Below are 27704 nucleotides of genomic sequence, written 5' to 3'. Positions count from 1 at the left end.
CTCGCCGGTGCCATCTCTGCATCCCCATCACAGCCAGTGCTTCCTGCTGGTCGTGATGCAACATAGCATTATTATAGTTTCCATACTGGATTTGTGTTTTCTGCTTTGTTTTTATTTAGTTGCAAATTTCTATATCAGGTCTCCAGAATACAGGAATTACTTCCAAGTGTGTTTTCTTGTTGTTCATTTTCATGGAGTTTCCTGAAGATTTAAAATCCTCCTTTGCCTGCAGTATATTTTACAATTACGCACCACTGTAGAATACTTGTATTTATTTAATTAAGTGCAATAACTTCTGCCTTTTGGGCTGATTTTACATTTGTAGAGGAATATATCTTAAATAAAAGTTTGTACTAGTAATATAAATTATTGGTTAATAACTAACACTTTATTATTTAGGTGTTACTCATCAAGAATTAATGTTAAGTCAAGGGTCAAAATGGGAATATTATGTAAGGGATATAGAAAATATTTTGCTAATATAGAAGAAATTGACATGAGCACATTCTTTTTATCCAGCCATCTCTCCTGCCTATCACATTATTAACTGCGTGGTAACTCTGACTGCACTTGGGACTTGTTCTAAGTTGAAAATTAGTTACTTATTTATCTTAATGCCTCTAGATTATGTGTGACTACTTCAGCAGAAAGGGAAGAGAGACAGCCTAGGCTGACCAAACATTGAGGAAAATCACAACATAATGAAACAAGAAGGCTGGATGTGAGTGGCTCCGGGATTGAATAGTTTGAAAACTCATGTGCCCAGACAGTTTCTTTTCTCAATATTCCACACTGATGCATCCAGAAAGGCAGCTTCACCCCTCAGGTGACTCCCATGATGTCGTGACATGGAGACAACATTCCCAAGAGTAACACATGTATTAAATATCCCTGGAAGTGGGGAAGAGACATTTTTGCAATTCTCCTCTGAAGGACCAGGAGCACCTCAACAGACCATCTTGCCTGCCCCCATGACTAGAACTTCACCACATGCCCAATGGACACTCATCCCTGAAGGGGATAATAAGATTCCATTGCCGAGGCTGGTAATTTCATCACATAAATTACTATCAACAGATATAAAGGTTTTAAAAGCTAACTGAAGTCTATTTTTCTATCTCCACCATGGATTACAGATCCTCCAATACCTTCTTTGTCTTTTCTGCTTCACTTTGTCTCTTCACCTTGTTCTGTCTTCCCAAGAATCTCTTTCTGCTCCCTCAGGTACATTCAAGAGTTTTATTTAACTGATGATTTTTTAAATGGTAAAAGGCATTAGACTAAACAGTTAATATTCCTGGGTCTGTATTCCTAAAAAGACATTGTGACCCCGAGTCTGGGCGTGTCGTTGCGAGTGTTCCTGCCCCTTCCCCAGATGAGAAGCTGGTCTGTGTGTTCCTGCCCCTTCCCCTGGGGTACAGTCCTCCCGTTTCCCCAGATGTTTCCTCCCTCAGCTCCAGTGTTCTCCGTTGGTGTCATCGCCCTCCAGATCTGCTGCCCTGCACTGCAGACTAAGGCCCTGATTTCATAAGAAAGAGAGGGGAGCTGCTTCTCAACAGATCTTTGGTGGAGACCTCGGTTCTCATGACAATACCTGAGGGGTTGACCCAGCGCCCCTAGGCCCCTAAGTTTCAGTGGCTTGCCCCTGCAGAGTACATTCCTAGTCCTGTAGTGAGAATAGGGAGTTGGGTCTGAATACGTTTTAGCAGTGGGAGTTCTTCTTCTCTTCCAGACAGACGTTCAGGAAAGGAAGATTTTTGTGACTGTCCTATTTCTTGAGAAAAGGGATTCAAGAGGATAGGAAAGCTTTTCAGTACACGGTTCCTTAAAATTCCACACTGCAATACATTTACCATACTCGTTTCCAGCAATCCAATTTATAGTTCTATTTTTTCTTGGAGTAGCCCATGTTTCACATTCCAGACCCGCCTTAGGTAGTTTCAAACGCCGGCTTTGTTACGCTCTGTAAGCACTTGCTTCCCTTAAATGTCAGATTTCTTGTTTGTTTTCAAACTTTAAATATTGGAAGTATTAAGAAAATTTGCAAAATTCCATCTTCTATGTTTACCTGCTATCGTTGATGCAGTTGTAAAAAATAAGAAAAATATTCCTTTCCTATGTACATTTCCAAGTTTAATAGTAGATTTTTATTAAGACCCAAAATAATTTGTAAAAAGTCAAATTTTTAAGGTGCTTACTAGAAAAACAATTTATGGTAAATTTTTGCTAGAATACTATTCAGTATTTATAATAAATAACTGTCCAATACACTCAACTACAAGGTAAAATGTCTAATTATTTATGGCAAGTAAAATAAGCCAAACAATTAACAATGTATACTATGTTATTTGATTGTTTTAAATTCTGACAAATTGAAATGAATGTGCAGCAAGGTAAAAATCAGTAGTCACCAGGGGAATGGTAGAAGAAACAAGAGGAAAAAGGAGAAAGAACACAGAAGAACAAAAGGAAATGCTGAGATTTCTCTTGTCCACCTTGACAACAATGACGGTTAAATCATGTTTACAATTGTTAATTTTAAATATGTTGAAGTTTACCATCTGTAAACTAAAATTTACACAATTTATTACAAGAAAACAAATTGAAACTTAGACAAGGAAGGAATGATAGAAAGATAGGAAAAGGGTATATTGAATTCAGACATTCTTAAGAATGTATCTGTCTGAACCATGGTTCCCATCATAGTTTCTGTGAATTCTGGAATGCAGCACACATGTTTTCACTACAAGAAGTGGGTTCTTCAAACCACCCTCAGTCCTAGAGTTAGCTCAGGGAGTCACTGGGGTCCGTGCTGAGGAGCACAGGCCCAGGTACCAGGGCTTACTCATCCAGGCATGAGCTCTTAGACACACACAGAGCCCCTTTCCCATGTGTGGTGTGCTTCCACATCTGTACATGGAGAAACACTGACCCAAAGAAAACGTAATATACATGAATATGCAAAACTAAAATAGGGTGTTCGGTTCAAAGTGTTTATCACAGAATAATTTTATAAGAAGACAGTATAATTTCCAAGTACCATCATTGTCACCAAATACCTGCAAGGAACAGTCACCTTATCTGGGCTCCGTCCTCTCCTCAGGCATCTCACCCCAGAGCTTGCTATATAGCAGGAGACATGCAAATACAGCCCTACCTCTGCTGATAAAAACCAGCCCAGCCCTGACCCTGCAGCTCTGGGAGAGGAGCCCCGGCCCTGGGATTCCCAGGAGTTTCCACTTGGTAATCAGCACTGAACACAGACCACCAATCATGGAGTCTGTGCTGAGCTGGGTTTTCCTTGTTACTGTTTTGAAAGGTAATCCACGGAGAACTAGAGACACTGAGTATGAGGGGACATGATCGAGGGGAACAGTGGATGTGTGTGGCCGTTTCTGATCAGGGCGCTGTCTCTTTCTTTACAGGTGTCCAGTGTGAGGTGCAGCTGGTGGAGTCTGGGGGAGGCTTGGCAAAGCCTGGGGGGTCCCTGAGACTCTCCTGTGAGGCCTCTGGATTCTCCTTCAGCAGCTATGACATGAGCTGGGTACGCCAGGCTCCAGGGAAGGGTCTGGAGTGGGTCTCATACATTAGTAGCAGTAGTAGTTACATATACTACGCAGACTCCGTGAAGGGCCGATTCACCATCTCCAGAGACAACGCCAAGAACTCGCTGTATCTGCAGATGAGCAGCCTGAGAGCCGAGGACACGGCCGTGTATTACTGTGCGAGAGACACAGTGAGGGGAGGCCCGTGTGAGCCCGGACACCAACCTCCTGCAGGGGTCCCCGAGACCGCCAGGGGGCGCCCGGACGCTGCGCACGGGGCTGTCTCGGGGCAGGTGCAAGTGCAGCTGAGGGCTGGCTTCCTGCCGCGGTCTGGGGCTGCCTCGTTGTCACATCTCCCCAGGGAACCTCCCAGAGTCACAATTCTGTGCTAATAGTTGATGTCTCTTAATGCAAAACTTTTTGTCCTTTTTCCTTTGTTTCTTTTTTTTTTTTTCCTTTGTGTGGTGTGGCTAGGCATGCCTAAGATCAATACCCCTGGCCATTGGGAAAGACAGGCTGGGATTCCCGGGAAGACCTGCATCGGCCATCCACCATGGCATTCCATTGTCTTATGTTAGGTTCTGTTTGATTCAGCCCCACCTGGATTATCTAGAACACTCTGACTCCTGAAAAAATAATGGCAGGCTCCACTAACACCTGTATGATGCCATTAAAGCCACACCCTGGTTAGTGTGTGATTGAGAGACTGTGGTCTAGTCAAGGTGACATATAAAATTATCTGTTTCCATTCTTATATTTTGTTTTATATTTGGCAATATAATCATGCTCATAAATATGTGTCCTACATTTTCTTTGCCAAAAACTTTGGAATCAGAACAACCTTATTTTGCAAAGGAGCTAGACAAAATAAGACTGAGACCTGCTGGGCTACACTCCCAGTAAGTTAAGGTGTTCTTCATCACAGGATGAGATAGGAGGTCTGCACTAGACACAAGTGATAAAGACCTTGCTGATGAAGGTCACAGGAAAGAAGCTGGCCAAATCCCACCAAAACCAAGACAGCAATGAAAGTCACCTCTGTTTGCCATCACTGCCAATTATATGCTAATTATAATGCATTAGCATGCTGAAAGACACACCCTCCTGCTCCATGACAGTTTACAAATGCCATGGTAACATCAGGAAGTTTCCCTGTATGGTCTAAAAGGGAAGGGAGGAACCCTCAGCTTCAGGAGTTGCCTGGGGAATTCATGAGTAATCCATCCCTTCTTTAACATGCAATCAAGAAATAACCATAAAAATGGATAAAGGGCAGATCGTACCTCTACTCTACCTATGGAGTAGCCACATTTTTATACTTTTGGTTTTGTAATAAACTTGTTTTCATTACACTCTGTGGATTTGCTGCCAACTGGGGCCCCTTTCTGCTAACATTTCTGTTATTATTGGTTTTCGAAGCAGAAAACTCCAAGATGGGATGACGTTTCCCTGAATTACTGTAAGAATTACACTCACCCTTTGAAAGAAAATGCACAGGGGGTGGAATGAGTCTGTGAAGCTGATGTCAGATGGAGGAAGCCGGACCATGAGTGAAGGAGAGAGGGAGGGAGGATTGGGTGGAAGGTTTCTATATTTCTGTGCTGTGCAAGGAAGGTGCAAAACATATTGAAATCTCGTGCAGTCAGTGCTGCCTTGCAGGGATCCCCGTGACTCTCCGAAATGGCTCTGCTTGAGGGTCCCTGCGAAGTCAGTCCCTTCATTAGAGTGGACCACAGGACATGGGCCTCAGCACACGCCATGCCGCAGGTGTCAGAAAGCAGCTGCTGGGAACCGGATCCACGTGCATTTTGCTGCCTGTAGGAGGAGGCAGGGAGGTGCATTCTGAGGGTCAGCACACTGTTTTTGGATTTTTATAGAGAACACCTTCTTTTACCTTATTGTATTAGAAAATATATAAACAAATGTGCACCTGTAAACAATTGTAATTTTCATACTTATTTTAATTGCATTCATTTATAATTCTGCATTAGTTCCTGGCACATTGTTGCATTTTTCTTAGGCATTGTTCAATGAATTGAGAACATGAATTTTCCACTTTCACTGTTTTTTCTCCATGTGCAGAGACCTTGAGTAGAGCATGTCTGGTGCTTATCCACACTATCCCTTGTGTCCCCTGGGAAGGCGCAGAGACTTGTCTGACTGCAGAATCTGGGATAGGAGCCTGCACACCTCAGAGCCTGGAGAGAAACCCAGTGAATGTCTATGAAGGAAGAGTGCTGTCCAACGTGGGGGAAACTCTGGTTTTCCCACCGCCAGAGATTGCTGCTCAGCTATCCTCGGGAGGTTATCAACTAGAGCATTCGGAAGCCTCTATCAGCACAGCTTCATTACGTAACTTGCCACCATTAGAATGCAGGTAATAACTCAACCTTGATTTTTCTGACCATACTCACCTTATTCATTTGTAAGTTTGGTTCTATAAATGTTATCTTTTAGTTTATGATTCAATCCTTGGAATTTTATTAATGGATAAGGAATAATACAACTTGTGTGCAGTTTGGGGGCAATGTAAATGAATGTCCATACAGTTTCTTTGTGTATGTGAATATTTCAGTCACTAAACATGATTCCTGAATTATATAGTCGAACTACAATTAGATTTGCTGAAAATTCCCTGCAGTAATGCCTGTGAGGCTGACCCTGTCACCTTGCTATGAGGATGCTCATTGCACAGGTGAGGTCACACAAGAGAAGTCCAAGGGGCAGCTCGCAGGCCTGGTGGAACTCCTGGCCAGGACCCAGACATAGGACTGGGTGTCTCAGAAGCAGTTCCCCAGATCTCTTTTAGCTGGTCTTCATGGGCAGCAGAGGACCAGAAGGAGATGCTCAGAACTCAGCCAAGACATAGCCCCAATTAGGAGCAGGTGCAGTGAGGAACCAGCCAGAGACCCTCTGACTACAATATTGGGTTGCCTTCCTTTCCTTAACAGCATCCAACCCTAAGAAGACCACCCACCACATAATCTGTAACTCTCAATTTTCTTGTTCCAAAGCAAAACCGAGGTAAATATAATTTTTCAGTTAACTCCTTGAACGTGGGTTATTATTCGGAGTATGACATCATCTACAACTTGATGGTTGTTATGTCAAAATCAACACGCATATTTAGTCAGCATGAAGACTGTGTTTTAGCTCATGGTAAAAATATTTATTTAACTAACAATTACTTTTTATGGGAAAGCACCTGTATTCGTTCATTTTCATGTTGCTATAGATATATTGCCTGAGACTGGGTAATTTTTAAAGCAAAAAGGTTTAATTGACTGACAGTTCTGTGTGGCTGCGTAGCCTCAGGAAACTTACAATCATGGTGGAAGGTGAAAGGGAAGCAAGTACCTTCTTCACAAGGCGTCAGGGGAGAGAGAGAGAGAGAGAGAGAGAGAGAGAGAGAGAGAGAGAGAGAGAGAATGAGAGGGAGGAGAAAAAGCCACAAACTTAACAGACAACCAGATCTCCTGAGAACTCTGCCAGGAGAACAGCATGGAGGAAGCCACTCCCACAATCTAATCACCTCCACCAAACCCCTCTCCTGACCCTTGGGGTTTACAATTCCAGATGAGCTTTGGGTGAACACACAGAGACAAACCATATCATAATTTCTAGGTGGGAATTGGTCAATTTATAAATTATGAGTGAAATATAAGAAAAATAAATGGTGCCTATGTGGTAGTTATCCAGTTAATTTATAAAACATCTCAATATTCATTTTATGAGAGGTCTATGACAAATTTGAAGCAGGTAGGTAGGTAAGTAGATAGATAGATAGACAGATAGATAGATAGATAGATAGATAGATAGATAGATAGATAGACAGTTCTACCATATACTATAAATATGTTTAACTATATATAGTATAGAAATAGAAATCATATTTTATATAGTATTTGACAGAATTAAGATCACACCTAATTTTATATATATATAAAATCACCTGTAGGATAGAGGATCTGGAGAACTTTCTGGGAGAGGCACAGTGAGACTCTAAGAGTCCACCCTCACATACCGCTTCCTGTTCTTAAAAGAAGAGTGTCACTCTGAGATACTTGAGCCCTTTCTTCCGCACCAAGGTAGAGCCTGGTATATTTTTATTATGATAGAGGCAGAGCATAAAAACAGTGATAAGAAGCTCTCTAAAGGGTGTGACTTGATTTGCAGTCAATTGAGGATAATTTCAATCCTAAAATTCATATGAAATTTTAGCTGTTTCGTGGTAAGTAATTAACAGAAAGCTGCCTGCTCCATGAGAGCAATACACAAAATAGTAGTCCACTCATTTTAACAGAGAGAATAAGAAAATCCATAATGTAAGAACCAGCAGCTGGGCACTGCGGCACTGCCTGTAGTTCCATTTAGTGGAAGTTTGAGGTAAGAGGATCACTGAAGCCCTGGATTTTGAGCCCAGCCTGGAAACATAGCAAGACTCCATTTCTTGATAAAGAAAAGAAAAAAACAATAACATTATGGGGTCAGGACAAACCTCAAAAACTGCCCCTGATAAGAAAACCGGATGTAATTGCATCAGATTGTTGATCAATTTATGTTACAAAACAGCGTCACTCTGCCAGAAATGAGCAGAGCGTAACGTCTGGGTGGTATGCTAAGAGACACCAAGAGTCAAGAAGGAAACCCAGGTAACTAGGCTCTCAAAGGCAACTCCGCCAAATGACAGCATTTCTATGGAAACCGCGTGCACATCCAGGACTGCACCTGTCAGCGATGACATCATAGCGTCACAGTGTCGAGGAAAGAGACATCACTCAATCAGACAGGCCGAGGGACTTCGGAAATATCTAAGGGGAAATACAGTGTGCAAATATGCAAAAATGAGATAAGATGACGACTACTAAATGATTATCAAGCCACAATTACATCATGAAATTGCGTTTTCCCGAATGATAGGATTACTACACTATCCCCCAGGACATCCCCGTCTACTCTGCACAGAGCCCTCTCCTCAGGCGTCCCACCCAACAGCGCGCTATGTAGCAGAAGACATGCAAATTAGGCCCGCCTTTCTGCTGATGAAAAGCAGCCCGGCCCTGACCCTGCAGCTCTGGAAGAGCAGCCCCAGCCCTGGGATTCCCAGCTGTCTCCACCTGCTGATCAGCACTGAACACAGGAGGACTCACCATGGAGTCTGGGCTGAGCTGGGTTTTCCTTGTTGCTGTTTTAAAAGGTGATTCACGGAGAACTAGAGATACTGAGTGTGTGTGGACATAAGCGAGGGGAACAGTGGATCTGTGTGCCAGTTAATGACCAGGATGTCTCTGTGTTCGCAGGTGTCCAGTGTGAGGTGCAGCTGGTGGAGTCTGGGGGAGGCTTGGCAAAGCCTGGCGGGTCCCTGAGACTCTCCTGTGCGGCCTCTGGATTCACCTTCAGTAGCTACTACATGTACTGGGTCCGCCAGGCTCCGGGGAAGGGGCTGGAGTGGGTTGGAGAAATTAATCCTAATGGTGGTAGCACAGGCTACGCAGACTCCGTGAACGGCGGATTCACCATCTCCAGAGACAACGCCAAGAACTCGCTGTATCTGCAGATGAGCAGCCTGAGAGCCGAGGACACGGCCCTGTATTACTGTGCGAGAGACACAGTGAGGGGAGGCCCGCGTGGGCCCGGACACAAACCTCCTGCAGGGGCGCGCGGGGCCGCCAGGGGGCGCTCGGGACCCACCGAGGACGGGGCGGGCCCCAGGAGCAGGTGCAGGGGGAGGGTCTTTTCTCCACAGCTGGAGAAGTCAGAACTCTGGAGTCTTGCAGGTTGTCATATTTTTATACTGTTATTTAGTATGTATTTATTATCATTGGTATTTAAGTTTTAATAATTTTAAACATTTTGTGCAATATTTTAAATACATATATATATACTTAAGGTTGGGCACAGTGTCTCACGCCTGTAATCCCAGCACTTTGGGAGGCCAAGGAGGGTGGATCTCATGAGGCTGGGAGTTTGAGACCAGCCTGACCAACATGGAGAAACCCCGTTTCTACTAAAAATGCAAAATTAGCTGGGTGTGGTGGCAAGCCTGTCCTCCTGCTACCTGGGAGAATGAGGCAGGAGAATCGATTGAACCCGGGAGGCGGAGGTTGCACTGAGCCGAGATCACACCATTGCACTCCAGCCTGGGCAAAAAGAGCGAAACTCCGTCTCAAAATTATATATATATATATATATATATATATATATATATATATAATATGCATATGCATACTATGTACATATTCAAGGAATAATTAATTCTAATTATCTGCAGTTATTCTTCCAGAGTTTTATCATCTATTACTCTCAGCAACTATGGCTGTGAGAACATAAATTTACAACTATAGCCATAAGTCTAAGTACAACAAACCTGTTCATAAACGTGTAGTCATTTATATTTAAAATTATAACACAATACATTTTAAAATATATTCTAAATGATCAAACTTATTGATGAACTAAATATAAACTATTGGAGTTTTCAATTAATAATTGATTTCAATAATTTTACATTGTTTTTATTAATATCTATTTACTTAAATATTGTATATTGGTCAATTCAAAATAGCTAAAGTAAATTTCTAATGGCCTTGACACAAAAAGTAAAAATATTTTGAGGTGATGAATATGCTAATTCGATTTATTTTACTATTCCATATTGTACTAATAAATCACAACATTTCTTTGTACCTCCTAAATATATAACAATTTATCTATTTTCAAGACAATGATTTAATGCATCCTGGGTCATAATGTTTTTTCCCTTGTCCAGGTCTGATTGGATCGTCCTGAGAAACCCATCCCATCCACACTCCTGCCTCCTGAAGGCTTCTGAGCGTGGCTCCATGAGGGGCAGAAGCAGGCGCCCCGGGTGAGTCCACAGGACCTGGAGCCTCCCTCTTAAATTAGGGGCTCCCCTCGGAATCACAGGGTTCTTCATTAACCTCACCCTGCTGTTGTACCAAACAAGATACATCACACTTCAATTCATCAGGCTTTGCTTTAATTTGCCCTGAAAAATCAGGGTAATAATTTTTGCAATGAATATCACAACCCACTATGAATAACTCCTTTCTTATGTACTAAGTTTTCTTTTGAGGAGTTTATATGTATTACAGTTTCGATTTCTTTAAGAGATGAGTATTAATATCTCCATACTAGAGATTATTTTTCTAAGTCGTTTCTGAAAATTAATTTGCCCAAGGGCCCATATGGTTTCTGTTAGAGATCTAGGATACAGTTAGAAATGTTAGCAGTAACAGCTGGAAAAACATTGAGAATATATTTAACTTAGTACATGTGCTCTCAAATATTCTTATTTCCCCACAGGTTGTTACAGGTTATGATTTTACACATGATATTTGTAATTAATACTAATAAGACAGTTAAAATATTGTATCAATTATTTAAAGACGTTTGATAATAACAAAATGCATGCTCCACATATTTTTGAACATTCTGATTTCTCTATGAAATATGTTTATTAACTTATTATTATCAGACATCACCCTTCTGATTTCTGGAATTCAATTCTAGTACCTATTGTTGAATATATTTTACTAATTCCTATTATATTTTTCACATTTTGAATACGATTTTATTGATAATTGCATTATTTACTAAATTGTAAAATACTTCAGTACACTAATTTTATTTTATTTTATTTTATTTTATTTTATTTTATTTTATTTTATTTTATTTTATTTTTTTGCGATGGAGTTTCGCTCTTGTTAACCCAGGCTGGAGTGCAATGGCACGATCTCGGCTCACCACAACCTCCGACTCCTGGATTCAGGCAATGCTCATGACTCAGCCTCCCGAGTAGCTGGGATTACAGGCACGCGCCACCATGCCCAGCTAATATTTTGTATTTTTAGTAGAGATGGGGTTTCACCATGTTGACCAGGATGGTCTCGATCTCTTGACCTCGTGATCCACCCGCCTCGGCCTCCCAAAGTGCTGGGATTACAGGCTTGAGCCACCGCGCCCGGCAATTTTTTATTTTTTAAAAAATAAACAACACAAGTGACCTTCTCTGTGCTTCCAGTCAGCCCTCCCCCACATTTACACGATGGTTTGATCTCTGCCGCTGAAGGTTCTTTTTTAAAGTTTTGAGCTTCTTATAAATGGACTCAAGCATTATAGACCCCTTTTCTGGTAAGGGGTTACTTTTGTTATTTTTGACGTTTGTTTATGCTATTTCATATGTAAAATTAAATGCACATGTTGTCATTTATTCACTTAACGGAATGCCTTTGATATAAAATCTCAACGTTTTGACATATATGAAAAAAGAGAGAGAGAGAGAGAGAGAGAAAGAGAAATATTATACCTGAGTCAGTCTCTTAAGGAATAAATGACAATAAGCTGATTCATTTTCCTGTCGATGGACTTTGAATTTGTTCTCAGTTTATTAATATCACAAGGAAAGCTGCTATAAATACTTTTTGTTTATATATATCTTTTACATTTTTATTCAGAAAATATGTGGAAGTATGCATTTCTTCATCACAAAACTAAGCTTAATTTATTCATCTTTATGGAATTATAATTGATAATAAAAACTGTATATATTTAAGGTTCGCCACTTGATGTTTTGTTATAAATTGCTAAATTTTAACTATGACCCAGGAATTAGAATATCTATTACCTCACAGTCACCATTTTATTCCTTTTCATTTATTAGGCTTGTGTCCAATGAGAACACCTGATTTGTAACCTTTACCAGAGATCAGGTTTGCAATACAGTCCATTGCTTTACATTAGACCTCCAGAGGTCAGGATAACTACAGTCCATTGCTTTACACTAGACCTCCGGAACCCACTCAGCCTGCACAACTGAAACTTGGTGCCCTTGACAAGCATCACTCCATTTCCCCTCCTCCCAGCCCTGAGAACCACTTTACTACTCTCCACTTCAAAGAATTTGAATATTTTAGATTCCACATAACAATGAAATAATGCAGCATTTGTCTTTCTGTGTCTGGCTTATTCCATTTAGAATAATGTTCTCCAGGCCCATCGATGTTTTTGGAAATATTATAATTTCCTTTTCATTAAAGGTCAAATCATTTTCTACTGTACGTATATATATTTCCATTATACACTCATTTACCTATGGCAATTAACTTTAAAAAATTCTGAGCCATTGTGAATAATCTTGTAATAGGCCTGTTTTTTTAACTTACTGATTTTATTTCCTTTGAATATATAGCCAGAAGTGGAATCACCAGATTACATGGTAGAATCACTTTCAATTCATAAAATAACTTCTACTACCACACCATTGAATAATTCACTTTTCAGCAGCTTACCGTCAGCATTTTGTGGTCTTTTGTCTGTGTGATAATATTCATGTTAAGCAACGTGAGGTGATATCTCACTGTGGTTTTGATCGGAATTATTCTGAAGATAAGCAACGTTGATCACCTTTCTACATCCTGCTGACTGTGTATGTCTTCCCAAGAATACAATGTCTATTCACAAGTTTTGCCCTCTTAAAAATCAGTTTATTTGTATTTTTTGCTATTGTATGGGTCCTTGGTACATTTAGATAGAACCCCTTGTCAGATATAGAGTTGCACATAATTTATTTTTCCGAGATTTTGGTGTCAAATCCATATAAATCATTTTCCGGATTAATTACAGGATCATCTTTTTTCCTCTCTGAATTTGCAGTTTTACATATCATATTATTTTCAAGGCTTGAGTACATTTTAGGTGACTTTTGTATATGATGTGAGATGAGATCTCATTTTCTTTCTGCATATGGATGCCCAGTTTTTACACCATTTGTTAAAAAGGCTATCCTTTCCTCATTGTGTGTTCTTGGAACACAAAATCTGGAAGAGACACACAGAAGAGGAAAACTTTAGACCAATATTACTGATGATAGACCTAAAAATCTTCAAATATATTCATACTGGCATATTGAATAACTAGCACATTAGAAAATTAATACCTTATGATCATGTAAGTTTTACACCTTTCATGCAAGGTTAGCTCAACATACACAGATCAATAAAGGTGTTTCATCATATAAGCAGAATAAAAACCAAAAATTATATGATTATCTCAATAGATCCTGAGAAACTTTTCATAAGATTCAACATTTTTCATGATAAAAGAAACGTAACTTAAAATGATAAGAGGCATGTATGACAAACCCACAGCTAACATCATATTGAATCAACAAAAGCTCAAATCATTCCCTTCATACCTGCAACAAAACAGGAGTACCCACTCTCATCACTCCTATTTAACATAGTACTGGATGTGCTAGCCAGAGAAATCAGGCCAGGGAAAGAAATAAAAGACATTCACATAATTAAATAAGTATTCAAAGTACCTCAATTTACTGTTGATAGGATTCTATGCATAGAAAACTCTGTAGAAGCTTCCAAAAGAATCCTAGAATTGATAATCAACTTGAGTAATGTTTCGGGATATAGAATAAATATACAAAAATCAGTAGCTTTTTTATACACCAACAATATTCAGGGTGAGAATAAAATAAAGGACACAATCCCTCTTATAATATCTACAAAAAAAAAGACATACTTAAAAACGCAGTTAACAAAGGAGGTGAAAGATCTCTGCAAGAAGAACTGCAAAACACTGTGAAAATAAATCAGAGAGGAAACAAATAAACGGAAAAACAATTTCATGCTCATGGATTGGAAGAAATAATACTGCAAAAATTGCGATATTTCCCTTCAAATTTTACACATTCAGTGTTATTACTATCAATATACCAGTTTTATTCTTCAGAGAAATATTTTAAATACTATTCTAAAATTTGTATTTAACCAAAAAAGAGCCAAACTAGCCAAAGCAATCCTTAGCCAAAAGAACAATGACCGAAAGATCACACTGTTCGACTTTAAAATCTACTATAACGCCACAGTAACAAAAGCTGTTTGGTACTGATACAAGAACATAGATCAACGAAATAGAAAAGAAAACTCAAAAATAAAGCTGCACACCTACAACCCTCTGTTTTTTGACAACTCTGAAAAACCTTAACAAGCAATGGCTAAAGGGCAACCTAGTCAATTTATGGTGCTGGTATACCTTGCTAGCCATATGCAGAAGATGGAAACTTTACTCCCAGCTATCACCATGTGAAAAAGAAAATCAACTCAAAATGGATTATAGCTGTAAGCTAAGAGTTCAAACTACAAAAAATGTAGTAAGACAACCCAGGAATACTATTCTCTGCATTGGCCTTGAGAAACAATTACTACCTGTGAGATTTGTCTCTATATTACCATATCAGAGTATTTTTCACATCATGTAAAAAATGTTTACCCTGTGAAATTCACTAATTTTTCTATCATTTTATTGTCTTCTATCTAAAATGTCTGAAGTTGAAGGGAGGCAAGAATTTTTCTCATGCACCAAAGCCTATGTCATAATTAACAGATGGAGGTTAAACTCCAACTCTTTGAATGGAGAAATATCAACAAAATTTGGTGTAATTATACTGTTTTAGATAAACATCCTTCTTCTCTCATGAATTTTATTTATTAGTTTATTAATAAGACTATGTTTTTATAAATATTAATTTAATTCTTTGGTTGAAATTTTCCAACTCTTTGGAAATTGGGAGTTTTTTCCAGTTGTCTCCTTCATCTTTTTGAAATATCTCATTTGCTTATGTGTGTGTGTGTGTGTGTGTGTGTGTGTGTGTGTGTGTGTTTGCCTTTTTAAGTTTTTTAATAGTTATGTGGGGTACAAGTTCATTTATGTTACATAAATATATTGCATAGTGATAAAGTCTGAGTTTTTAAAGTAAGCTCAACAGATATAGTACCTTGGAACCACTAAATGATTAGTGATCTCATACTCCAAATCATCTGAGTCTCCCATGTCTATTATTCAATTCTCTGTGTCTATGTGTACCCATTTTTTAGCTTCAACTTATACGTGAGAAAAAGCCATATTCAACTTTCTGTTTATGAGATGTTAGACAAGAAAATGACCTTCAGTTCCATCCATATTGCTGTCAAAGTCATCATTTCCCGCTTTTTTATGAATAAATTATTTTTCATTGTGTGTAAATGCCACATTCTTTTTATTCAATTATCCATTGCTAGACACTTAGATTAACTCTGTATCTTTGTTACTGTAAATATTGCTGCAATAAATATATGAGTACATACTTTTTTTGATAAAATGATTTATTTGGGGGGTACATATCGTGTAGTGGGATTGCTGATAGAATGATAGATCTATTTTTAGTGGTTTTAGAAGCCTTTACAATTTTTTCCATGTAAGTTAAACTAATTTACATTATCAGCAACAGTGTATAATTTTTTTTCTCTGAATTCTCACCAACATGTCTAACTTTTTAACTTTATAATAAAGGTTATTCTGACTGGTGTAGAGTTGTGTCTCACTGTTGTTTTAATATTCATTTATCTGATGATTAGTGTTGTTTATAGATGACTATTGATTAGTGTTGCAGGTGTCCGGTGTGAGGTGCAGCTGGTGGAGTCTGGGGGAGGCTTGGCTCAGCCTGGGGGTGTCCCTGAGACTGTCCTGTGCAGCCTCTGGATTCACCTTCAGTAACTGCTACATGCACTGGGTCCGCCAGGCTCCAGGGAAGAGGCTGGAGTGGGTTGGCCATATTCAAAACAAAGCCAATGGTGGGACAGCAGAATACGCCGCGTCTGTGAAAGGCCGATTCACCATCTCAAGAGATGATTCGAAGAACACGCTGTATCTGCAAATGAGCAGCCTGAAAACCGAGTACACGGCCGTTTATTACTGTGAAACTGACAAAGTGAGGGGAGGCCCGGGTGAGTCCGGACACAAACCTCCTGCAGGAACACTCAGGGGAATCAGCTGCAGGGGGTGCTCAGGAGCCACTGATCAGAGTCAACCCCAGAGGCAGGTGCAGATGGAGGCTGATTTCCTGTCAGGATGTGGGTCTTCATCCTCTTCTCACAGTTTCTCTAGTGAAACTCTCTAAGTTTAGAATTCTGTGTTTCCTAATGTCATCTCTACGTACTTTTTAAAAGATCATTTTAACATGTGGACCTATTTTCACATGCAGCAAATGCAGATGACGCTTACAGAGATGAAAAGTCCTCAACCGTGGTCACCAGCATCAGAGTCCTGAGGAAGCTCAGCAGCGCCTGGCGAGTCTTCTCCAATCAGACCCAGGACAGAAACCTCAGGGAGATTCCCGGACTAGAACCGTTGCTAGGAATTTTGGCCGCAGACACAGGAGAGGCTGAGCCGGGTTCGGTGTCGTGTAGAACCTCACAGTTTTCACGTCTGACCCTTCTCCTGACACTAAAGCCAATCGCATCAGCAGGGACCTGGGGCTCCTTTGCTCCCACTCCATGTCCTTCCTTTGCAGTGCTGGTTCTCCCTTTTTTATTTGCTTTTCCTGCTTCCTGGAAAAAAAAAAAAAAAAAAAAAAAAAAACAGATGGTCTCCATGGTCTCCATTCCAGGCCTCAAGGCATTTTCTTGGAGCGCAGTTGGGGCTCAGGCTGTGGCTCCTGCAGCCACGTGGGAGAGGCTGATGGGGCTTCCTTCTCCCCCATTTGCTCAGGCCCCTCCGATGTCTTGTGTGTAGACTCATCTGGGAAAGCAATTGGCCGTTAATAGTGAAGGGGATGAAATTATTTGATCAAAATGGGGTGTGGATGTGGAATGAACCCTGTTCTATGCAAACTGTCAGAGTCATCTGCTTCAAAAGTAGTGTTAGAAAGAGCTTGTGAAATGTCTTAGAATCACAATGGAGCCACGTGTGTTAAAACCCCAATGAATGAAGGAATGCCGTGAAGCAGGGTCTAACCCACATATTCCTGATAGCAAGAACTGTCATAAATACACTCTGCACAGCCACAACCTTGCACAGGGGCCACCACAACCTTAAAAGAATTTCTTCTCCAACAACTACCCTTTCCACCTCACGACAATGTCACCTCTGTATTGATCCTTCGAGCCAAGGATAATTGTCTCAAAACAGCTGATGTAACCCTCCTCATTTTTCCTGAATTATGTATCTTTCTTTTATCAACCTGAATGCACCCATACGTGTTTCAATTTCAATACGAATCCTTAAATAAATTTTATTATATTTTAGAGTCACTCTCTGTTTATTATTCAGGGTTGACAAGCTACAGATGGACAGGCCACATTTCTGTGATACATAGAGGATGACAGTTTGTGGAGGTGGCTAGGGACATCCAATGTCCATAGGATCATCTGTCAGTAAGCGCATGCTGGAGGTGCCATCGGGAGGTGAAGCTGCTGAATCACCACGGAATTACATTTTCTCCAGTTCTGCTCTGGTGGAATCGGGCCCACAAATTTTATCAATGGCAAACTACCTAACCTAGACTCAGCTGATGACAGATTTAATAACATCTATTAAATAAATTCACATCATATATATATATATATATATATATATATATATGAGAGAAAGAGAGAGACAGAGTCTCACCTGTCACCCAGGCTAGAAAGCAATGGTGTTATCTTGGCTCACTTCAACCTCCACCCCCCAGGTTAAATCAATTCTCCTGTCTCAGCTTCCTGAGTAGCTGGGACTACAGGTGGATGCCACCACATCCAGCTAATGTTTGTATTTTTAATAGAGACAGGGTTTCTCCATATTCATCAGGCTGATGTCAAATTGCTGACCTCAGGTGATACCCCTGCCTCAGCCTCCCGAAGTGCTGGGATTACAGGCATGAGCCGCCTTGCCTGGCTAACACCACCTATATTAGTGTTGCATTGAATAATTACAAAGTCTACCCTTACCAAGTGCACCATAACACTGACCACTACCCAGAGGGAAAAGTCTTTAACATGAGATCTATGTTCTTAAGTTTGTTAAGGTGTAAAACTGACCACTTCACAATCACACAATTACGATTTTGCTAATGAGTTGTTTTGGAGTTTGACACATTGCCAAGACAGTTCTAACTACGCCCATATAAAAAGGACTACAGGGAAGAGCTCAGGGCAGCTGGGCGGAGCCCACAGCAGCTCAGCAAAGCCCCTGCGGGCAGGCAGTGGCTAGGCATGCTGCTAGCTTGGCGGGTCCGACCTGAAAGAAAAATCAAAAAAGGCAGTAGTGCAACGGAAACTCATAAAGCTCCAACTCCCTGGGACAGAGACAGACAACAGGTGGATAAACCCACAAAAATGGGAAGAAACCAGCGCAAAAAGAATGAAAACTCCCGAAACCAGAACACCTCTCCCCCTAAAAGGGATCACAACTCCTCACCAGCAAGGGAACCAGACCGGATGGAGAAGGAGGGTGATGAAATGACAGAATCAGACTTCAGAAGGTGGGTAGTAAGAAACTACAGTGAGCTAAAAGAACATGTTCTAACCGAACGCAAAGAAAAGAGGAACCTTGAAAAAAGATTGGACGAACTGCTGACGAGAATGGACAGCATAGAGAGGAGTATAAGTGAAATGATGGAGCTGAAAAACGCAACACGAGAATTTCGTGAAGCATGCACAAGCTTCAACAGCTGAATTGACCAAGCAGAAGAAAGGATATCAGAGGTCGAAGATCAACTCAATGAAATAAAAAGTGAAGGCAAGAACAGAGAAAAAAGTACAAAAAGGAATGAACAAAATCTTCAAGAAATGTGGGACTATGTGAAAAGACCTAATCTACGTCTGATAGGTGTACCTGAATGTGATGAAGAGAATGAATCCAAGCTGGAAAATACTCTTCAGGATATTATCCAGGAAAACTTCCCCAACCTAGCAAGGCAGACCAATATTCAAATCCAGGAAATACAGAGAACACCACAAAGATATTCCTCAAGAAGAGCAACCCCAAAGCACATAATCGTCAGATTCACCAGGGTTGAAATGAAAGAGAAAATGCTAAGGGCAGCCAGAGAGAAAGGTCGGGTTACCCACAAAGGGAAGCCCATTAGACTCACAGCAGATCTCTCAGCAGAAACACTACAAGCCAGAAGAGATTGGGGGCCAATATTCAACATCCTTAAAGAAAAGAACTTTCAAACCAGAATCTCCTATCCAGCCAAACTAAGCTTCATAAGTGAAGGAAAAATAAAATCCTTTGTGAACAAGCAAGCACTCAGAGATTTCATCACCACCAAACCTGCTCTACAAGAACTCCTGAAAGAAGTTCTACACATATAAAGGAACAACCTGTACCAGCCACTCCAAAAACACACCAAATGGTAAAAGACCATCAACACAATCAAGAATCTGCATCAACTAACCAACAAAACAGCCAGGTAGCATCAAAATGACAGCATCAAATTCACACATAACAATACTATCCCTAAATGTCAATGGACTAAATGCCCCAATCAAAAGACACAGACTGGCAAATTGGATAAAAAGACAAAACCCATCAGTATGCTGTATCCAGGAAACCCATCTTACATGCAAAGATACACAAAGGCTCAAAATAAAGGGATGGAGGAAGATCTACCAAGCAAATGGAGAGCAAAAAAAGGCAGGAGTTGCAATTCTCATCTCTGATAAAATAGACTTTAAAGCAACAAAGATCAAAAGAGACAAAGAAGGACATTACATAATGGTAAAAGGATCACTGCAACAAGAAGAGCTAACGATCCTAAATATATATGCACCCAATACAGGAGCACCCAGATACATAAGGCAAGTTCTTAATGACTTACAAAGAGACTTAGACTCCCACACAATAATAGTGGGAGACTGTAACACCCCATTGTCAATATTAGACAGATCAACCAGACAGAAAATCAACAAGGATATCCAGGACCTGAATACAGACCTGGAACAAGCAAACCTAATAGACATTTACAGAACTCTCCACCCCAAATCCACAGAATATACATTCTTCTCAGCACCACATCACACCTACTCTAAAATTGACCACATAATTGGCAACAAATCACTCCTCAGCAAATGAAAAAGAGCAGAAATCATAACAAACAGTCTCTCACACCACAGTGCAATCGAGTTAGAACTCAGAATGCAGAAACTAACTCAGAACCGCACAGCTTCATGGAAACTGAACAACTTGCTCTTGAATGTTGACTGGATAAACAATGAAATGAAGGCAGAAATAAAGATGTTCTTCGAAACCAATGAGAAAGAAGACACAACATGCCAGAATCTCTGAGACACATTTAAGCATTCTCTAGAGGAAAATATATAGCAATGAGTGCCCACATGAGAAGAAAGGAGAGATCTCAGATTGACACCCTATCATCAAAATTGAAAGAGCTAGAGGAGCAAGATCAAAAAAACTCAAAACCTAGCAGAAGACAGGAAATAACTAAGATCAGAGCAGAACTGAAGGAAATAGAGACACAAAAAACTCTTCAAAAAATCAATAAATCCAGGAGCTGGTTTTTTGAAAAGATCAACAAAATAGACAGACCACTAGCCAGATTAATAAAAAAGAAAAGAGAGAATAACCAAATTGATGCAATAAAAAACGATAAAGGGGATATCACCACAGATTCCACAGAAATCCAAACCATCATCAGAGATTATTACAAACAACTCTATGCACATAAACTAGTAAACCTGGAAGAAATGGATAAATTCCTGGAAACCTGCATCCTCCCAAGCCTAAACCTGGAAGAAGCCGAAACCCTGAATAGACCAATAACATGGTCTGAAGTCGAGGCAGCAATAAAGAGCCTACCACCCAAAAAAAGCCCAGGTCCAGATGGGTTCACAGCTGAATTCTACCAGACATACAAAGAGGAGCTGATACCATTCCGTCTGAAACTATTCCAGACAATCCAAAAAGAGGGAATCCTTCCCAAATCATTTTACGAGACAAACATCATCCTGATACCAAAACCCGGCAGAGACTCAACAAGAAAAGAAAATTTCAGGCCAATATCCATGATGAACATAGATGCAAAAATCTTCAATAAAATACTGGCAAACCGATTGCAACAGCATATCAAAAAGTTCATCCACCATGATCAAGTAGGATTCATCCCGGGGATGCAAGGCTGGTTCAACATACGCAAGTCCGTAAACGTAATTCATCACGTAAACCGAACCAAAGACAAAAACCACATGATTATCTCAATTGATGCAGAGAAGGCTTTCGACAAAATTCAACAACCCTTTATGCTAAAAACCCTCAATAAACTAGGTATTGACGGAACGTATCTCAAAACAATAAAAACTATTTACGACAAACCAACAGCCAATATCATACTGAATGGGCAAAAACTGGAAGCATTCCCTTTGAAATCTGGCACTATACAAGGATGTCCTCTCTCACCACTCCTATTCAATATAGTACTGGAAGTTCTAGCCAGAGCAATCAGGCAAGAAAAAGAAATAAAGGGTATCCAAATCGGAAAGGAGGAAATCAAATTGTCTCTATTTGCAGATGACATGATTGTATATCTGGAAGACCCCATCATCTCAGCCCAAAATCTCTTGAAACTGATAAACAACTTCAGCAAAGTCTCAGGATACAAAATCAACGTGCAAAAATCACAAGCATTCCTATACACCAGTAATAGACTTCAAGAGAGCCAAATCAAGAACGAACTGCCATTCACAATTGCTACAAAGAGAATAAAATACCTAGGAATACAAGTAACAAGGAACGTAAAGGACCTCTTCAAGGAGAACTACAAGCCATTGCTCAATGAAATAAGAGAGGATACAAACAGATGGAGAAACATTCCATGTTCATGGTTAGGAAGAATCAACATCGTGAAAATGGCCATACTGCCCAAAGTAATTTACAGATTCAACGCTATTCCCATCAAGCTACCAATGACCTTCTTCACAGAACTGGAAAAAAACACCTTAAATTTCATATGGAACCAAAAGAGAACCCGCATAGACAAGTCAATTCTAAGCAAAAAGAACAAAGCAGGAGGCATCACACTACCGGACTTCTAACTATACTACAAGGCTACAGTAATCAAAACAGCATGGTACTGGTACCAAAACAGAGATATAGACCAATGGAACAGAACAGAGGCCTCAGAGGAAATACAACATACCCACAACCATCTGATCTTTAAAAAACCTGACAAAAACAAGCAATGGGGAAAGGACTCCCTGTTTAATAAATGGTGTTGGGAAAACTGGCTAGCCATGTGCGGAAAGCAGAAACAGGACCCCTTCCTGACACCTTACACCAAAATTAACTCCAGATGGATTAAAGACTTAAACATCAGACCTAATACCATAAAAACCTTACAAGAAAATCTAGGCAAAACCATTCAGGACATAGGTGTGGGCAAGGACTTCATGACCAAAACGCCAAAAGCAATGGCAACAAAAGCCAAAATAGACAAATGGGACCTAATCAAACTCCACAGCTTCTGCACGGCAAAAGAAACAGTCAGTAGAGTGAATCAGCAACCAACAGAATGGGAAAAAAATTTTGCAGCCTACCCATCTGACAAGGGGCTGATATCCAGAATTTACAAAGAACTAAAGCAGATCTACAAGAAAAAAAAAAACAAACAAGCCCATTCAAAAATGGGCGAAGGATATGAACAGATACTTTACAAAAGAAGACATACAGGAGGCCAACAAACATATGAAAAAATGCTCATCATCACTGGTCATCAGAGAAATGCAAATCAAAACCACATTGAGATACCATCTCACACCAGTTAGAATGGCGATCATTAAAAAATCGGGAAACAACAGATGCTGGAGAGGATGTGGAGAAATAGGAACACTTTTACACCGTTGGTGGGAATGTAAATTAATTCAACCATTGTGGAAGACAGTGTGGCGATTCCTCAAGGACCTAAAAATAGAAATCTCATTTGACCCAGCAATCCCATTACTGGGTATATATCCAAAGGATTATAAATCATTCTACTACAAGGAGACGTGCACACGAATGTTCATTGCAGCACTGTTTACAATAGCAAAGACCTGGAACCAACCCCAATGCCCAACGATGATAGACTGGATAGGGAAAATGTGGTACATATACACCATGGAATATTACGCAGCCATCAAAAATGATGAGTTCACGTCCTTTGTAGGGACATGGATGAACCTGGAAACCATCATTCTCAGTAAACTGACACAAGAGCGGAAAATCAAACACCGTGTATTCTCACTCATAGGCGGGTGTTGAACAATGAGAACACATGGACAGAGGGAGGGGAGCACTACACACTGGGTTCCGTTGGTGGGAAATGGGGGAGGGGCCAGGGGGTGGGGAGGTGGGACGAGATAGCATGGGGAGAAATGACAGATACAGGTGAGGGGACGGAAAGCAGCAAACCACACTACCATGTGTGTACCTATGCAACAATCTTGCATGTTCATCACATGCACCCCAAAACCTAAAATGCAATAAAAAATTTAAAAAAAATAATAAAAAAATTTTATCTATTTTCAAGACAATGATTTAATGCATCCTGGGTCATAATGTTTTTTCCCTTGTCCAGGTCTGATTGGATCGTCATGAGAAACCCATCCAATCCACACTCCTGCCTCCTAAAGGCTTCTGACTGTGGCTCCATGAAGGGCAGAAACAGGCGCCCCAGGTGATTCCACAGGACCTGGAGCCTCCCTCTTAAATTAGGGGCTCCCCACGGAATCACAGCGCTCTTCATTATCCTCACCCTACTGTTGTACCAAACAAGAAACATCACACTTCAATTCATCAGGCTTTGCTTTAATTTTCCCTGAAAAGTCAAGGTAATAATGTTTGCAATGAATATCACAACATACTATGAATAAGTCCTTTCTTATGTACTAAGGTTTCTTTTCAGGAGTTTACATGTATTACAGTTTCTATTTCTTTTTGAGATGAGTATTAATATCTCCATATTAGAGATTAATTTTCTAAGTCGTTTCTGAAAATTAATTTGCCCAAGGGCCCATATGGATTCTGTTAGAGATCCAGGATACAATTAGAAATGTTAGCAGTAACAGCTGGAAAACATTAAGAATATATTTATCTTAGTACCTGTACTCTCAAATATTCTTGTTTCCCTACAGGTTGTTATGGTTACGATTTTACACACGATATTTGTAATTAATGCTAATAGGTCAGTTAAAATATTGTATCAATTATTTAAAGACATTTGATAACAAAATGCATGTTCCACATATTTTTGAACATTCTGATTTCTCTATAAAATGTGTTTATTATTATTATCAGACATCACCCTTCTGATTTCTGGAATTTAGTTCTAGCAGCTATTTTTGAATATATTTTACTAATTCATCTTGTTTTGTTCACATTTTGAATATGATTTTATTGATAATTACATTTTTTACTAAATTTTAAAATACTTTCATACACTATTTTTAAATTTTTTATTTTTTAAAAAATAAACAACACAAGTGATCTTCTCTGTGCTTCCAGTCAGCCCGCCCCCACATTTACCCAATGGTTTGATCTCTGCCGCTGAAGGTTCTTTTTTAAAGTTTTGAGCTTCATATAAATGGACTCAAGCATTATAGACCCCTTTTCTGGTAAGGGGTTACTTTTGTTATTTTTCACGTTTATTTACGCTATTTCATATGTAAAATTAAATCCACATATTGTCATTTATTCACTTAAAGGAATGCCTTTGATATAAAATCTCAACGTTTTGACATATGGAGAGAGAGAGAGAATGACAGAGAGAGAGAGAGAGAGAGAGAGAGAGAGAGAGAGAGAGAAATGTTATACCCGAGTCAGTCGATTAAGCAATAAATGACAATAAGCTGATCCATTTTCCTGTCGATGGACTGAATTTGTTCTCAGTTTATTAATATCACAAGCAAAGCTGCTATAAATATTTTTTGTTTATGTATATATATCTTTTTCATTTTTCTTCAGAAAATATGTGAAAGTATGCAATTCTTCATCACAAAACTAAGCTTAATTTGTTCATCTTTATGGAACTATAGTTGATCATAAAAACTGTATATATTTAAGGTTCACGACTTGATGTGTTGTTATAAATTGTTAAATTTTCACTGTGACCTAGGAATTAGAATATCTATTACCTCACAGTTACCATTTTATTTCTTTTCATTTATTATGTTTGTGTCCAGTGAGAACACCTGATTTCTTTCCTTTACTAGAGATCAGGTTTGTAATACAGTCCATTGCTTTACATTAGACCTCCAGAGATCAGGATAACTACAGTCCATTGCTTTACATTAGACCTCCGGAACCCGTTCAGCCTGCACAACTGAAACTTGGTGTCCTTCACAAGCATCACTCCATTCCCAGTCCTCCCAGCCCTGGGAACCACTTTACAACTCTCCATTTCTAAGAATTTGAATATTTCAGTTTCCACAAAACAATGAAATAATACAGCATTTGTCTTTCTGTGTCTGGCTTATTCCATTTAGAATAATGTTCTCCAGGCCCATTGATGTTTTGGGAAATATTATAATTTCCATTTTGTTAAAGGTCAAATAATATTCCACTGTATGTATATACATTTCCATTATACACCCATTTACCTATGGCAATTAACTTTAAAAAATTCTAGGCCATTATGAATAATCTTGTAATAGACCTGTTTTTTTAACTTACTGATTTTATATCCTTTGAATATATAGCCAGAAGTGGAATCACCAGATTACATGGTAGTTTCACTTTCAATTTATAAAATAACCTTTACTACCACACCATTGAATAATTCCCTTTTCAGCAGCTTACTGTCAGCATTTCATTGTCTTTTCTCTGTGTCATAATATTCACGTTAAGCAACGTGAGGTGATATCTCACTGTGGTTTTGATCGGAATTCTTCTGAAGATAAGCAATGTTGATCATCTTTCTACGTCATGCTGACTGTGTATGTCTTCCCAAGAATACAATGTTTATGCACAAGTTTTACCCTCTTAAAAATCAGTTTATTTGTATTTTTTGCTATTGTATGGGTCCTCGGTACATTTAGATAGAACTCCTTGTCAGATACACAATTGCACATAATTTATTTTTCTGTGATTTTGGTGTCAAATCCATGTAAATCATTTTCCAGATTAATTCCAGGATGCTCTTTTTTTTTCTCTCTGAGTTTATATTTTTACATATTATATTATTTTCAAGCCTTGAGTACATTTTTAGGTGACTTTTCATATGATGTAAGATCTCATTTTCTTTCTGCATATGGATGCCCAGTTTTTACACCATTTGTTTAAAAGGCTATCCTTTCTTCATTGTGTGTTCTTGGAACACAAAATCTGGCAGAGACACACAAAAGAGGAAAATTTTAGACCAATATTCCTGATGATAGACCTAAAAATCTTCAAGTATATTCATACTGGCATATTGAATATACTAGCACATTAGAAAGTTAATACCTTATGATCATTTAGGATTTACACCTTTCATGAAAGGTTAGCTCAACATACACAAATCAATAAAGGTGATTCATCACATAAGCACAATAAAAATCAAAAATTATATGATTATTTCAATAGATCCTGAGATACTTTTCATAAGACTCAATATTTTTCATGATAAAAACCCTCAGCAGACTAGACATCAAAGAAACATAACTTAAAATGATAAGAGGCATGTATGACAAACCCACAGCTAACATCATATTGAATCAACAAAAGCTCAAATCATTCCCTTCATAACTGCAACAAAACAGGAGTACCCACTCTCATCACTCCTATTTAACATAGTACTGGATGTGCTAGCCAGAGAAATCAGGCCAGAGAAAGAAATAAAAGACATTCACATAATTAAATAACTATTCAAACTATCTCAATTTACTGTTGATAGGATTCTAAACATTAAAAAATCTAAAGACACCTCCAAAAGAATCTTAGAATTGATCATCAACTTGAGTAATGTTTCAGGATATACAATGAATATACAAAAATCAGTAGCTTTTTTTATACACCAACAACATTCAGGGTGAGAACAAAATAAAGGACACAATCCCTCGTATAGTATCTACAAAAAAAGACATACTTAGGAATGCAGTTAACAAAGGAGGTGAAAGATCTCTGCAAGAAGAACTACAAAACACTGTGAAAATAAATCAGAGAGGAAACAAGTAAATGGAAAAACAATTCCATGCTCATGGATTAGAAGAAATAGTACTGCAAAATGGCAATATTTCCCTTCAGATTTTACATATTCAACGTTATTACTATCAATATGCCAGTTTTATTCTTCAGAGAAATATTTTAAATACTATTCTAAAATTTGTTTGTAACCAAAAAAGAGCCAAACTAGCC

The 27704-nt window shown here is 39.2% G+C and overlaps 1 gene segment (V, D, J or C); it reads left to right on the top strand.

Annotated features, from left to right (window-relative positions):
* The first annotated feature begins 3199 nt into the window (after nucleotides 1-3199).
* The window catches only part of LOC101038853 (immunoglobulin heavy variable 3-72-like), a 67201-nt gene continuing 42696 nt past the window's right edge, over nucleotides 3200-27704 (top strand). The window contains 1 exon segment of the V gene segment in view: nucleotides 3200-3319. Within this exon segment, the coding sequence occupies nucleotides 3274-3319 (46 nt within the window).

Source organism: Saimiri boliviensis, chromosome 2 (assembly GCF_048565385.1).
Source record: "Saimiri boliviensis isolate mSaiBol1 chromosome 2, mSaiBol1.pri, whole genome shotgun sequence".
NCBI classification, from domain to species: domain Eukaryota; kingdom Metazoa; phylum Chordata; class Mammalia; order Primates; family Cebidae; genus Saimiri; species Saimiri boliviensis.
This window is presented reverse-complemented; position numbering and strand designations above follow the sequence as displayed.